The sequence below is a fragment of the Lepus europaeus genome, chromosome 20 (genome assembly GCF_033115175.1).
Source record: "Lepus europaeus isolate LE1 chromosome 20, mLepTim1.pri, whole genome shotgun sequence".
Taxonomy (NCBI): Eukaryota; Metazoa; Chordata; class Mammalia; order Lagomorpha; family Leporidae; genus Lepus; species Lepus europaeus.
In genome coordinates, this window is record NC_084846.1 from 30,705,527 (window position 1) to 30,720,410 (window position 14,884).

The window sequence follows — 14,884 nt, forward strand, 5'->3', positions numbered from 1 at the left end:
AAGAAGCATCCCAGTTGGTAAAGAAAAAAGCTGTTCGATATTTTTTTCTTTATTTTCTGCTTCAGGCAGTTGCATAGGTTTCCCAAGCAGTTAACCCCACAAGCCTAAGATGAAAATCCAAAATAATCTGACTTCTGTAGAGGAGGCTCATGACTGGACTTTTCGCAACACATTTTTAATAAAAGTAAAATGTAATAGGCTGTTTTAAAAAGCAGAGATGCATGTTTTAGTTGTGTCTGGGACGTTGTGAAGGAAATATTCACCTTTTCACTTATTTCTAGTAAACTCGAAATGCAATCTTTCAAGGATATTTTCCAGGTTATAATTAGGGTTTAGTTTTGGAAAAAAAAAGAAAGAAAAGAAACCGCAAAAGCGTTCGCAGGCTGTGGTGTGGAAGGCAGTTCTTTGCTATTTGGTTTGCAGTTGTGCAACTGAAGGTCAACTTTATTTGATGACTGGTGTTACTAAAAATAACGCTGCAAAATCTGACAATTCCAGTTCTCTTCAAATACCGACAGCCATTGATGTCCCTTTGGGCAACAGGTTCCCCTGAGACCTGTAGGACCCCATGGGAAAAAGATGTAAGAGAATGTGGCAAGTTGTGTTGCAAGGAAATGCTGTTAATGGTTTGGGCTTGAGAGGTGTGTGGGGGTGGGGCAGGTGAGTGAGTTGTGGAGGAAAAACGCAAGGGTCAGAAGAATGCAAGAGGCATTCGCTGGGCTACAAACTGGACAGTAAAAAGCAAGCAAACAAAAAAGATGCAGGGTAGGAACCTTCCCTGGAATTCTGCTTGCTTCTGTAAGCCCTGTCTAGCTGATGCTGTGGGCAATTTAATGGAGACGGAACTTGGATGCAGGAACTCTTTCATTTATTCTAGCTTACTCTAGGTTTTGAAACCAAATACATATTTGTGTGTTGACTCTTACCTGCCCTCACTACTTTTATATTTTAAGAATATTTAAAGGTATGTAGCCCAATGTTTGATTATTCAAACAAAATAACAGAAACATTCATCTTGGAGATTGTTTCAAAGAGCAAGGAGTCCTGATGACCTTAAAAGTTTAAATATTTGACTGAGGGGATGGCCAGTAAAGCAGAAATGGACAAAGGTAGATGCTATGCAGCTGGACACAAATCACAAAGGCTAAGCTGGAGGAGGGGCCAGGGTAAACCTGGAGTTTAGAATTAGAAAGTGTGCTGAACTTGGGCTCTAAGTTACCTTGGTTGTCATTCAGGAAGAGCACTGACACTGGGCTCTCAGTCAGATCAGTCCTCCTTTGGGTACCTTTTCCTGTTCCATAAAATAAGAGGATGGGTAGTTCTGCTTATCCGGGCACAAGGAATGCTAAGGCAGAACTTCTGTATGCCCTCACGAATGCAAGCACAAATTAAATTTATCAGCAGCAGAGGGTCACCAAAGTTAGCCATCTGATGAGTAGCTTATCTGATATCCTGATAACAGCATGCTAACTTGTGTTCTTGTGTGTATTGAAAAAGCCACAGCGTTGCTGAGAGAAAGAGTGGTATTTTACAGTCTCACCCAGTGTAAAGAAAGATGCTGTCCCTGCACTGATTTCAGACTTTTAAAACCAAACGGTTGCATATCTCTCAAAATAGTAAATTAGACTCAAAAGCCTAGAGCTTCTAACTTCAAGAATAATTATTCTTAAGGAAGAAAGTCAAACAGCGGTGACCATTTTTCACAGACGTGCTCAGCCATCAGGAAAGCTTAATAAATCCCTATTTAGTATGCATTTATGCAGTGATTACATGAACTTTGACCTCTGAGGAGCTGTAGCAATTAGCTTCAGTGTCCAGCATCCTCTACCCACCATTCCCCATTGGCTCCTTGGGTATTCTTTTTTCACCTCTCAGTAGTTCCTGCACTAGGAGGACATAAAATTTCAAAGTTGACTTTCCTCCTGAAGTATTTGCTTCTGCACAAACCAGTTCCCCTTGCTCTCCCCAGCTCCCGTCTGAGCAGTCATCTCAGCTGAATGTTGGGGCTCTCATTGTCGATATCACTCAAATGCAAATAATCTCAATTCACTCTTGCCCTGTACTTTCTCAGAGCTAAACTCTAATGGTCCAAAAAGCTTCATTCCATAGCTCATGGCATCTGAAATAAATTGAATCTCTTCTGTCAGACTAATTTAATGTTTTTTTTTTAAATATTCGGTGTAATTTATTTTAAGTCAAATGAAATCTAGTAGATAGAGGAAGGGGCAGGAGAAGGGCAGCTCGAAACTTAAAAAAAAAAGAAAAAAAAAAAAAAAGGAAGAAGAACCGGGAAAGAAGAGGAAAGTGTTTTAAGTTTCTAGTAAACATTGTTTAGCAAAAGAATAATAGGAAAGTTGCCCCTTTCCCAAAGAGGGATGGAACTGTAATTGTTGCCTTTAGCTGAGAGCTCAGATAAACCGCTGGGACTCATTCTAAAGTGACCCATCACTGCATTCATCTCCTCTTGAACTTTCGGTGAACCTGAGATTAAACAGGGGTGAGCAGCTAAGCAGTTTGTTGTTAGCAGCCTTTTCAACAACCCTTTCAGACTGAGTAAATATTGATCGGTTTGAATCTGATTGCCCCAGAGGAAAACACCACCGCATCTGAATAGCCCCCAAAAGTAAACTTTCAAAGGTGAAACCCAGAGCAGACTGCAGAACCACAGCCAGCCCTCCCCTCAGCCTGGCATGGGGACACCCTGAATTTTGGGATTGCTTTGGATGAATGTAGAGGAAGTGAGGGGAAGCATTTGGAAACTGAAACTGTCGATTAATCCTGTGTCTCTAATTGAGACCCTTGTTTCCTTTTTAAATTTATCAATAAAACGTTTTCTGTTTTTCCTCTTTATATCCTTTCAGTTACCATTGCTGTCATTTTTCAAGGAGCTAACTGTGTTCCTCAGAGACCAAAACAGAAAAAGAAAAACCTTGAAATAGGATGTGTTAAGCGCCTTTGATTTAATCGATTAGGACAGCTAAAAAGATACAAATGTTTTCCTTGTTGAAAGGTATATTAATGTTTCCTAAATGCATTGCTTGTTAACTGATTTATTCCACGACCCAGAGAAGGCTGGGGATGTTTAGGCATAATTTATCGGTCTCCTTGCTCTCAACTACATTAAAACCAGCACCTTGAAGATTGGAATCTCCGGGATTCCAGAGGGTCGGGCCCTGCTTTTAGATATTGAAATCAAGGCAGTGGCATGCATGCAAATGACACTTTAGCACATTAAAGTATTTGGAAGCCAGCCATCTGTTTTGCTGTGTGGCCTTACACTAATAAACAAAAGATACAGTATAAGGCCAGGCGGGAAATGAAAGAAAGGGTTGGCCGTCTTTGAAGTTCTCCTCCATCCACTGGAGTCTTTTAGAGGCAACCTCATACCCCAGCAGCCGAGGGGAGGGCACCCGCGCCCTTGATATGGCCGCGGCCAGCACGCCTGTGAAGTCCAGGCCTGCCTCCTTTAACAGGGAAGTGCGGGAACCCTCACACGGGCTCCAGCAGGCCTGCCAATTCCAAGTTTTTGCAGGGTTTTCTCCCCCAGCCCATCCCTTCTAACACACCCTTTGAAGAGGAAGGAAGTCATATGTCTATATCTGTTTGTAATGCTGTAAATTTTCTGCACTGCCCTTGGAACTAAATGAAAGCTTCCAAAAATGTGTGAAAGTAAAGGGTAAGTGGTAAGAGGTCTGGGAGGAGAGTCACTTTGAACTCTGTCACTTGCTGACTTCCTCTGAGAGTAGACACTTGCCTGGGTCAGAAAGGACTTGGGTGTTTAGAAAGGGCTTCGGGGTGGCTTCCACAAGTTCACCAGGAAGAACCTGTTGAGCCTAGAGGAGAAAATGAGAACTTTTCTTTCTGGGTTATGTGACATGAACATAAAACTGGGAGTGCATTACAGCCATGATGGCTAAGAAGTCAAAGTCTGAAGGCTATGAGATGTCCAACCCAGGGATGGGAGTGAGGACAGGAAGAATGGGGGGAGGGATGCAAGGTCTGTTAATGAAAACAGACCACACTCGATCTAAAGGGTGGAATATATTAGAAGAACGCCTGACAATCCAAAAGGGGGGTGGGGGGTCCATCCTCACAACAGCTTTATACTGGAGCTAATTAAATGTGAATCTCTTAGCTCTTGGTTCACTGATGTGAGGAAAGACTGACTGAAGACAGGTTCAGCTTTTGAAGGGGGTTCTGTTTATATATATGTCATCATTCAGTTGGAGGTGAAAAGGTTAGCACTTGACCCAGGAAGTATCCATGTTTGTTTCAAAAATAGATCTGCTTCATAAATTTCTTCACCATTCCTTTTTTTCTTTCCAATATGAACTTTGATTATAATAAAGAAGCTGTTGTTATTTTAAAGAGAGGCTGTTAGATAGACTCTCCTTAGGTAAAATTACACTCACAGGGAATGCTGCAGCTACATGATAATGGAAAACATTCACTTTTTATTCGAGAAAAGACCCACCTCTTTGAAAACACACACCACCCTTCTCCCCTTTCCCACATGACATCAGCCAGCTTGGTGAGATTCAACAAACTGTAGCCCAGCCAAATACACAGATGCTTCAGCATACCTGAAACTTGAATACATTTATTACAGACTTCTTCAGACCCGTAAATTCTGCTCTGGATCACATCACTCCAGGATCTCAGAGCTGTTCATGATTGTACAGGAAATGGGGACTATCATAGGTTCACAAAGGGTAACTGATAGAACTCAGTGTGGTACTCCAGGGACATCAAAACATTGTGCGACATGCAAAAGACTATTCACGAATCACACAAAATATACATTCATTGTGCCAGCCATCACATCAACAACTGAGCTGAAAATACATCACATCCCGCTAAGATAACTGTGGAAGAAGTTGGTTTGAATAATACCTTTAGGTTCCAAATTATTCAGCACACATTTTAAATGGAGGGTGACCAGAGAAGCAGGAAGAAAGGAGCAGGTTGGGGGACCTTTAACACAGGAAGCCAGATTTCTGAAGCTTGTGCTCTGTTGGCCTTCTTAACATACTGAAAGAACAAACTGAGGCTACCCTGGGAGGCATCCGATTGGGCTGGAAGTATCCCATCACCTATAACCACATATAAAATTGTACCAGTTGTGAGAGTTTGCCCACCCTGTCTGTTTTAGTCACCTAATCTAAAACATTTCTAGAAAATCTGTATAAAGATAAATCTCTCAGGACAAAGTATTTACAACCAGCAAACTCACACACAGGAAACTGAATTAAATTAAGGAATGAATGAACTGTGTAAACACACTCCTAGTGCACCTCTTCTCCATAGACTCCTGAACTCTATATATCCTACTTTTAAGGGCAAGGTAGGAAAGAACTGTGAATACGCAGTTACATAAAAAGAAGCGAGGCCTCTCTCTGGCATGTTTCTGCTGGCAAAAGGGAATTATTTTCCAAAGGGCAACTGAAAGGAGCAAGGTCTGTGAAGACCTCCTCCAAGTAGGGAGAGATGTCAGCAGCCCACACGAATTGATGCGGGCACCCAATCTGGATGTCTCCCGTCCAGAATTCCCTGGAAACCCATTGTCCTGGCCAGGAGCTCTCCAGATAGGATCAGAAAGGAAGAGAGGGACTGTAAATGGAAAGCGAGATAAGCTAAGAATGTGCTTTAGGGGAAAAGCCCTGGTCCAAGAAGGAGGCTGGGCTGCGGGGCCGGGGCCGGCGGCCTCAGTGAGAGGTAGGCAGAGTGTCGGAGGTAGAAGACCCCGGGGAAGGAACGCAGGGCGAGGAGCTGGACTTCTCGGAGGATTCCTCTGCCTTCTCTTCGCTTCCCGGAGGGGTGGCTGGAGAGATGGGCAGGAGCCCCTCCTTCTCGCGTTTCTTCTGCTTCATCCGGCGGTTCTGGAACCAGATCTTCACCTGGGTCTCATTGAGCTGCAGGGACGCGGCGATCTCCACCCTGCGCGCGCGCGTCAGGTACTTGTTGAAGTGGAACTCCTTCTCCAGCTCCGTGAGCTGCTTGGTGGTGAAGTTGGTGCGCACCGAATTGGGCTGACCCACGTAGCCGTACTCGCCAACTTTCCCTGGGGTAGGGTAAGGAGCCAAGAGAACAAAAGGTTAAAAAATGTTAAAAATCGATGAGACCCCCTCCCCCCCCACACACACACACTCTTCAGAGCAACGTTCAGGTAAAGGATAAAATCCAGAACTTCTCAACACGAAGCGGGTTGGGGAGGGTGAGCAATGGGGCATTAAGCTGAAGTCAAGCATTAGCGTGGTCAGGCTGGTGATTAATGGAGCCTGGAGATATTAACAGGACGCCTCCAACACCAGCACCCAGCCACACACACACACACACACACACTCTTCCTATTTCCAGAACATTTAGACCCTAGCCCCTTTGTAAACACAGAGACTGCTGAGCCCCGACACACCTGGGCAGCGTCCCCATGCCCTACAACACTAGTTGGAAGCAAGAACCCCTTTTTTGAAAAATCATTCTTAATTTTCCTTGGGAACTAAGCACACCAACTCCTTCCAGATTCATCAAGGCGCGTCCACTGGCCGGCAGGACTGACCTGTTTTGGGAGGGTTTCTTTTGACTTTCATCCAGTCAAAGGTCTGTGCTGGAGAAGACGTTTCCAAAGCGGGGGAGCGACAGGCTTCTTGGTGGCTGGCGTGGAGAGGGGACAGGGGATTATTATACGTGGCCAGGGCCAGGCTCTGGTGCTCTTGTCCGTATGAGTGGTGAATGTACTGAGGCGAGCCCACCGCGCCCCCGGCATAACCCTGGTGGTGGTGGTGATGCTGGACCATGGGAGATGAGAGGTTTCCAGAGTAAACAGCGGGAGCGCACGGGGGGTACCCACCACTTACGTCTGCTTCCTGATTTAACCCGTAGGGACTGTAAGGCGCACCGAAGTTCTGCGCACCGTAGCTTGGACCACAACTCGAGTGGGAGTAAGACACCCCCAGGTTCCCAGAAGTCTGGTAAGTGGCCGGCTGAGGATGGTGGTGGTGATGGTGGTGGTGGTGGTGGTGGTGGGGCGAGCTGATCTGCACCCCCCTACCCACTAGGAACCGGTCGTCGCCGCCGCAGCTGTTGGCACTGACTGCGCACGACTGGAAAGTTGTAATCCCATGGTCCGAGGAGTAGGTTCGCGCAGAGCAGGTCCCCGAGTCGCCACTGCTAAGGATGGGGTATTCCAGGAAAGAGCTCATCTTTGCATTGTCCATCTGTCACTGAGTGACCGGGTCCTGCGAAGCCCTGGGTGACCGTGCCAACTTTCTCACTTCCTCCATGAGGCCGAAGAAGAAAAATGATATGAATGTACAGTGCGCAAGAGGGGGGGCGCGAGGGCGGAGGGCGCCAGGGGAGGCGCACGTGACTGGGCCAGCCAATGGCTGAGCCTCCTGCGAAAGTTTGCCGGCTCCGGCGGTGATGGATCACCGTTTCAGTGGCATTTAAGTCCCCGGCGCTCCTCCGTCTAGGTGACGCGCAGTCGCCCCCCCAGGCAGCCCAGGAGGCGGCAGAAGCTGCGGCGGCTGCAACTGCAGCTTCACAGCCCTGGGGCGAAGGGGAGCGGAGGCTGCCTTCTGCGCGCGCCCGAGTCCGCGCGCCCTCCCCCTCCGGGAGGTGGGGGCTGGGAGGCATCCCCGCCCCCCGCCCCCCTCCCAGCATCGTCGAGAAGAGGAACTGGCAAGAGGTGAGAAGGGAAGAGGGCTCCCGGCTCTCCTGGGGCGGGAATCAGTGGGCTGGAGCTCGCTGGGTGGCCGCAAGTGCGGCAGAGCTCCCGAGCGTGCAGGGCCGGAAGGGTGGGAATCCGGCGACCAAACGCCCCCGGCTCCCGGGGCGCCTCCGCCGCACTGTCCCTGCGTGAGGCCGTGGGGCTGTGAGGCGCTCAGAGGACGGTGACGCAGGGCGAGGCTGGCCGCTGGCTTTGCCAGCTCGGGACGGCGAAGGAAGGGCGCGGAGGGCTGGCTGGGAGGAACCAGGTGGGCGTGGAGCGCACGGGGGCGAGAAAATAAACTTCCCGTTTCCACAGAGGGAGTCCGCAGCCCTCTCCCCCCAACCCCGGTTCGCCATTAGCATGGCAATGAGGAGCTCCTGTAATTCGACTCCCGGGGCGGCAGAGCTCGCCGGAAAAGGCCGGGGGTGTCGGGGCTCTCGGTCGCCCTCCCTCTCCCCTCGCTCTCCGCCCCTTTCTCCTCCCCGCTCAGTCTGGCCCGGGGAACCCTCCGGGATCCCCAGACGCTGGGCCGCAGGATTTTGAGGGGTGGGAGGCGGGGGAGAGATGACGCTGGCAGACGTGGCGGGCGCGGGGGCCGGGCCGTGCGCGGCGGGCCATCTGCCGGCGCCTCAACCCAGGAGCCTGCGCGCTTTGGCGCGGGCCTCCAACGCCCGGCCGCAGCTTGCACAAAGTCCGCTCCACGGCCCCCGCCACGTTCCTCTTTTCCCGGAGGGCGCTGTGGGGAAGTGGGAGAGACTCTTCTTCCCACCCCCACCCCCCATTCTGCTGCACGTCTGGAATGGGGGCTGGCAGGTGGGAGGGGCGGGGGACAGATGGCTGACGGTGGACGGGGACACTGCTCGCCGCACGGCCACCTCCTCCCACCGGACTGCGTGGTCGCCTTGCGAACCTTCCAGCCTTTCCCTAGAGAGACACGTGCAAAGCCGAGCGTCACCCCAGGCCAGGGGTCCTGTTCTCCATCACCCGCGTCTTTCCCCGAGGCTGATGGGGTCGTTAATTGCTGTTTACTACTCGGTTTCATGTCAACCCTGGGCTTGTGGAGAGAAAAGGCCAGAGACCGAGCCCTGACGCATTCTTAAGTAGGAGAAATCCAGAGAGCATCTGAGCCCGTCAGCAGGCAGTGCTGCGTAGATTTTGCTTTGGCCATGTGTACAACGTCGGAACCTGTCGTGAGGCCTGGACGTGGGCTTGGGGTTCCCATTCCGCTCCAGCCTCCCCCCACTCCGCTACAACAGGAAGCTTCGCTCGAGGCAGGCGCGGTTCTTGTGTGTTAGGCACCCTTCCAGGATCCTCTGTTTTGCTCGCTCGGAGACGTCCCCCCATCCTGTCCCCGCGGGGGGGGGGGGCACCCATGCAGCCCTTTCGTTGAATTCCCTCAGTAGCAAGAAGATATTTCCCCCACACATTTCCTTCTGGAATGGTATTTTTCTGTGACCTCTGACCCCTCCCCAAGCGTGGTGAAGAGGGAGCAGGGGCAGAAGTCACCCCTGCCCCCAAATCCTGCTTCTGGGGAAGGCGAAAGGCAAGGCGGCCCTCCTGGAGGCGGCTTCCTCGAGCGCGCCAGGCCTCCAGCGTTGGGGAGAGCCCGGGCTGCTGTGGGGGAAGGGACCAAGGGTGGGGGGGGGATCGTGCTAGTGGTGCAGGAGATCTGCTGTCCTGGCCGAAGCTCCTCCGTTTGTTCTCCCACCACCACCACCCTTGCCTCCTCCCGGTACCTTTGTGCGCAGCCTCCGCCCGGGTTTGCTCGGCTCTCCCGGCCGCAGGACGCCGGCCACAAAGCTGCCCCCGGCCGCAGCCGCCTCGCCTGCTCTGCTGGCTCGCCGCCTCCGCGCTGCTCTCCCTCCCCTTCTAGTCCCCTCTCCTGGCCTCATTTCGGGGGGTAGTCTGGGTGGGTGGTTTTTTTTCTTGGGATCACAAACTTGCAGCCGCACACAGGCCCGGCCGGCGGCGGTCCCGCCTCCGCGCGCTGCGCCGCGCTCCGGGCGGGCCGGGCACTCGCGGCCGGGCGGGCTCCGCCTCGCGGAGCTGCTCACAAAGGCTGCACCCCCTGCCCCCGAGCCTGTAGACTTCTGTGCCCCGGTTCCTTCCCACTCCCCTACTGCCGAGAAGTCCTGGGGGCCATTTCGCCCTAAGTAGGAGACCCTTGGTCTTCTGGGCAAGTGAGCCGCGATTCAAGCTAACGTCTCTTTAAACGCCCCGAGAGTGGGGGGCAGGACGGGCCTGGCCACGATTAAAATGCCCTTTCTGCAAGCGGCCGGCTCGCCTCCGAACGCCTCTTTCCAGGGCTCTGCCCCTGGAAAGGGACGGAGCGAGGAGCAGACCAAACGCCGCCGAGGCCGCGCGCAGTTCATGGCATCGGCGGCTCAGCCAAGCTGTTGTTTTAAAAGAGCAATAAAAATGAATTATGACTAAACGCCTTCTAACTTAATGCTTTCGGACGGGGATCCCCAGCAAATACGTAAGAGGATTTTTATTTGTGCATGTGTTCCTGCAATTGATCTCTTTGATGACATTCTCATTCATAGAAAGCGTTTGATTTATGAGCGTGGGACGAATCGCATCCAGGAGCGGAGCAGCCCTGGCTGCGGCTGGGACGCCCTGCTCGGCGCGGAGCCTGGGGCCCAAAAGCGGCCGCAATCCCCACACGCCTGAGCTGCTGCCGGGATTCAGGGGGTGAAGGGGTGAGGGAAGGCAGAGAGCAGAAAGGTCAGGGTTTCATTGCAACTCCCAAGCCATTGCTGTTAAGAGCTGGGTCCTTAAATCAACCCGCCGCACACACGTGTTGCATACATGCTGCGTTTTCTCAAGGTAAGTAGCCATCAGAACAGAGCTCTCAGGGAAAAATAAACCTGGGGAGACGTAAAAACGGGGGGGGAAAAAAGCCAGAGCAACCCAGTAACACACCCTATATCACATTTTATTGATATTTCATATAAAGTGCTTTTTTCTCTAGAAACTGGGTTAATTTATAACCTAGGGTGCAGAAACTCTCTACTTTAAATCTCAACTTGCTAACCTGACTTCAAAGCCTTAATGATCCATTATTAGCAATGTAAACAGATTTAAGAATGAAATATTGATTTTTCTGGCCACGGGGAAAAAAAACTGTAGAATGACTGAACCAGAGGACTAGAAAGAACCCTTTTCTGGAGTGAATTCTGCAGCTGGTAACCATTGTTTTGTTTTATTGTTTTTCTTTATCTTTTAGGTCTGTGTTGCCTGAACCCATCAACAGCTGGGAGATTAATCAGCCACGCTGAAAATGTGCGGGGGCGTTTGTGGGGGGGAGGGCTGGAATGCAGATGTTTGAAACAAATGTGTATTCAATAAATGAATTGTTGATAACTTAGTTATTGGGCTGGAGACTGGTCGCTGGTCAGAGAAATGCCACCACCTTGCTCCTTCCTGGGGAGGCTTGTTCCTCTAAGCATGTTGTTCTTCCACTTTCAGAAGCCTGGGCTAGCCCCAACTCTTAGGCTGCCCAGTCCTGTTTCTAGTACTAATTTAAATCTATGGCTCGAGCTTGTAACTAAAAACCAAATCCATTCCTTTATGTATACACAGAATTTTTTTTAAAGAAAAAAAAAAGGTCAAAAAACACTTGTCAAAGGCCTACTCATTTTCTGGGTCTCTTTTTTGTTGTCTGCTGAAGACTTTGAACATGCCACCTTAATAAATATATTAAAATTGAAAAAAGAAGATGAATTGTGACCAGAATTTTTATTTACCAAGTTAGACTAGAAGAAGAAACTGTTAGGAGCCTTGAGAAAGAGGGGGAGAGGAAAAAATAAGAAAGCTACTTATAGCAAAGGAGAATTTATTCTACCAAAAATACGCATGACAATGCATCCTAATGTAATACAAAAATAAAAAGAAAGTGAAGATACAATTGATGATCACTTTCTTTCAGGCCTCATATATTGCTTTCAGGACATCACAGAGTGTTGTTGGATTAGGTTTTAAAAACAAGGAAAACTCCAACATAATCTGTAAGAGATGATGGCTCTGAAACTGGGGCAGGGGAGTCGCTAAACAGAAAATCCTCCGCATTTAAAGGAGGGAGCGGGCGAGGTCACGGCAGAAAAGAAAGAAAAGAGAAGGGGGGAAAAATCAACTCCCGGAATGAGCGAAGGCAAAGCCACCTGGTCGGAGGGATTTTTGTTGTGTGCTGCTTTGTTTTTGCTTTAATGTTTTTAGTAGTTCAGATGCTGCAGGTCGATTGTGGTGAGTGTGTCTGTGAAGAAGTCAAAGCTGTCAGGTGAAATATCTACGGGGCTGTCGAGGGAGCCCGGCAAACTGGGCGAGACTGCCTCTGAGAGCTGCAGGCAGGAGTCTGCCGAGAAGACGCTAAAGTCTTGCAAAGAGGGGACGTCCAGGGCCTCGGGACTGTCATTGTTTAGGCCAGCTCCACAGTTCTGGCCCATTGTTGACAAGCAGTTAGGAACAGTGGGTGACTGGTGCTGAAAATGTTTCAGATTTTTCTCATTGCTGGTTAAAGGCGAAACTGGGAAACTTTGGGAATCGCCATTGTGTCCGTTGGGAGCCTGCTGCTGAGAGGGGGCGTTCTGCTGAAAAGTGTAACCTTCCCTCTCCAGAAGGGCCTCCGAGACGCCGAGGGCTTGCTCGAAGAGCGACTTCTCCTCCTCGTCCTCCTCCACTTTCTCCGAGTCCTCGAGGCCTTTAAATTTCCCTTCGCTGTGCTGGTTCTCCTTGCACTGGGTCTGCCGCTTGTGCTTCATCCTGCGGTTCTGAAACCACACCTTGACTTGCCTTTCGGTCAGGTCCAGCAGCGCGGCGATCTCCACCCTGCGCGGCCTGCAGAGGTACTTGTTGAAGTGGAACTCCTTCTCCAGCTCCAAGAGCTGCGTGTTGGTGTAGGCCGTCCTCAGGCGCCGCGAGCCCCCGCCGCTGCCGTCGGCCAGCTCCAGGGATTCTGCGGGAAGGGAAACCAACAGGAGACACGCGCGCGGTTGGAGGTGGCGGGGGTCCGAGCGGGGGGACTCGGCTGGAGGATAAACACGGCAGCAGAGATCAGCCACAACAAAATGGCCGCCCCTGGCTGCAGAGGGGCCATTGTGCTGCCTTTTGCAAAGGAGCCCGGCCCGGAGAGCCCCCCGGCTCCTCCAGCGCCGTGCAGCTCCTGCCTGGAGCTCCCCCCCAACCTCTCCATCCGGGAGCAAACTTTATATTAGCCACAACACAATTTATAATTAATGCATCAGCTGCTTAGCTGAGCAAGAGCCATCTATCACTCTTCATTACTGTCAAAAAGCCAAACTCTAGGACAACTAGACAAGAGGAGGTCAGTTCCAACTCAAATAAATCATCCCACGTTGCACAAGTTAGGGAGCGTCTCCCCCCCCGCACCCCCCCGCCCTAAAAACATATACCCGTCTCACTGTGGCACGCAGGGTCCACGCTGCCTCCGCATAGAGCCTCGCGCCCCTGAGCCCGCGGGGCCGGGGCGGAAGGCAGCTGGACACCGCTCGCTCGCCCCTCCTGCCCCTTGGCCCACGCTCCCCTCCCCCATAGCCGCCCCCGGGGCTGCCCCGCGGTGGGACCGGGGTCCCGAGGACCCGGGGCCCAGGCTCCCGGACTGACCTTTGTGGCTGAGGCAAGCAGGGCCGGTGGCGGCGGCGGCTGCGGCGGCGGCGGGCGGCAGCGCGGTTTTCTTGGCCGCCTTCTTCTCCTTCATCCAGGGGTACTCGGGCGGTTGCAGGGCGCCGCTGGGCACCGGGCTGCCGCGGCTGCCCGCGGGGCTCGGCTTGGCGCGGCCGCCAGTGCCGTGGCGAGGGTGACTGCCCGGGTTCAGGCTGGGAATAGTCTGCTCAAAAGGAGGAGGAATCAGTGTCGAGTGTGAAAGCGTCGAGGTCTTGATTGATGAACTTTGAAATGTATCAGCGACAGGGGGAAAAGATGTCAGGCACTCAGCGAGCGACGGCTGGCTATTGATAAAACCAATCTCTCGCTCAAATTCGTAATTCATGGCCTTCTCCTTGGAGCCCCCTCGGAGTAAAAGTTCTCTCTTTTGGAGGGGCTTTGGGGGGGCGAGGCCCAGGAAAAAGGCGAGCGCGGAGGAAAAAAAAAAATCTACCATAGACGATCGCTGCTGGGGTGTTTTTTTTCTAATTCACTGATTACAGCCGTATGGGGACCGCGCTACTATTAAACTATTGAATTCATGGAGACAAGGTTGAAATTGGACCGAATTGGCTGTCACATGATTGCTTCTGCCCAATGACAATTTGGGCTTTAATCAAAAGAAGCCACTGTCTGTTTGATTGATCCAAAAAAGTCGGGAAGGAACGCCTCATTGGGGGCCAGCATCGCTTTCTTGACACTTTTTTCCGGGCAAAAATACAGATACGCGGGTGTGGGTGGGGATGCCCGGGCGTGCGTGGGGGCCAGGGTGCCCGCCCGCCTCCTGAGCGGCAGAGCCCTGCGGTGTGCGCCCGCGAGCGCGTGCGGGTGTGAGTGTGCGCCAGTGTGCGCTCCGCGCCGCTCCCGCCGCCGGCCGCCCTCGGCCTCCCCCGCACACTCCGCGCATTGTTTGGGACTGTCGGGAAGACGCCTCGCACCTCACAAATCATTTAAGCACCTCAGTCTGACGCCTGCAGTCATTAACAAAGTAATCCATTAATCTTCAAAGTTTTGACACCCGAGAGCCCCCGCGTCCCAGCCACATAAGTTCTGCTAGAGCAGAAGGAAGAAGCAGAGGGGCAGAGGCGAGGAGAGAGGAAGATGGAGACAGAGATGCAGATAGAGAGATGGAGAGAGGGAGAGAGAACGGGAAAGAAGACTGGGGAGGGGGCGACCACCTTTATCCCCCCACCACCACCAACACACACACTTTTCCTAAAGCCAGTTCCTGGATCTCAAAACTGATTTCCGTCTCTGATATCCGTCCTCTCTGTCTTAACCTCTTTCCCTCTTTTTTCCTTTTCCGCGCCTTCCCCCTCCCTCTCTCTCCGTCCGCCTCTCCTTCCCCCCGCAGCCCTTCGCCCCCCTCCCACTACCCAGCCTGGAGTCTGCGCCCCCCGGCCCATTGTTAGCCGGCTTTTCCACGGCGGCTTTGCATCTGGCTCCGGCGGGAAGCGGAAAACGGGAGGCGGCTCTCGAAGCTTCCCGACCTTCCTGCGCCATCAACTTCTCAGG

The 14,884-nt window shown here is 51.8% G+C and overlaps 2 protein-coding genes across 4 annotated transcripts; both read right to left on the reverse strand.

The window, feature by feature from the left end:
• Nucleotides 1–4,475: 4,475 nt before the first annotated feature.
• Nucleotides 4,476–9,678, reverse strand: HOXA1 (homeobox A1). 3 transcript variants are annotated; one of them, XM_062178131.1, is made up of 3 exons: nt 9,445–9,678; nt 6,557–7,274; nt 4,476–6,061 (listed from the first exon to the last, which is right to left on the reverse strand). In XM_062178131.1, the coding sequence occupies exons 2-3, from the start codon at nt 7,212–7,214 to the stop codon at nt 5,706–5,708; spliced, it is 1,014 nt and encodes a 337-aa protein (XP_062034115.1). In that variant the 5' UTR covers nt 7,215–7,274; nt 9,445–9,678; the 3' UTR covers nt 4,476–5,705. The 3 variants fall into 3 exon arrangements, with proteins under 3 accessions (XP_062034115.1, XP_062034114.1, XP_062034116.1); XM_062178132.1 differs by lacking the exon at nt 9,445–9,678 and having other exon boundaries at nt 5,975–6,061; nt 6,557–6,651; nt 6,855–8,314; XM_062178130.1 differs by lacking the exon at nt 9,445–9,678 and having other exon boundaries at nt 6,557–8,314.
• A 1,710-nt stretch (nt 9,679–11,388) lies between these two features.
• On the reverse strand, nt 11,389–14,167 carry HOXA2 (homeobox A2). Its single transcript, XM_062178133.1, has 2 exons — nt 13,331–14,167; nt 11,389–12,662 (listed from the first exon to the last, which is right to left on the reverse strand). Exons 1-2 carry the CDS (start codon nt 13,824–13,826, stop codon nt 11,923–11,925), a joined length of 1,236 nt encoding a protein of 411 aa, XP_062034117.1. The 5' UTR covers nt 13,827–14,167; the 3' UTR covers nt 11,389–11,922.
• Between the last annotated feature and the right edge of the window lie 717 nt (nt 14,168–14,884).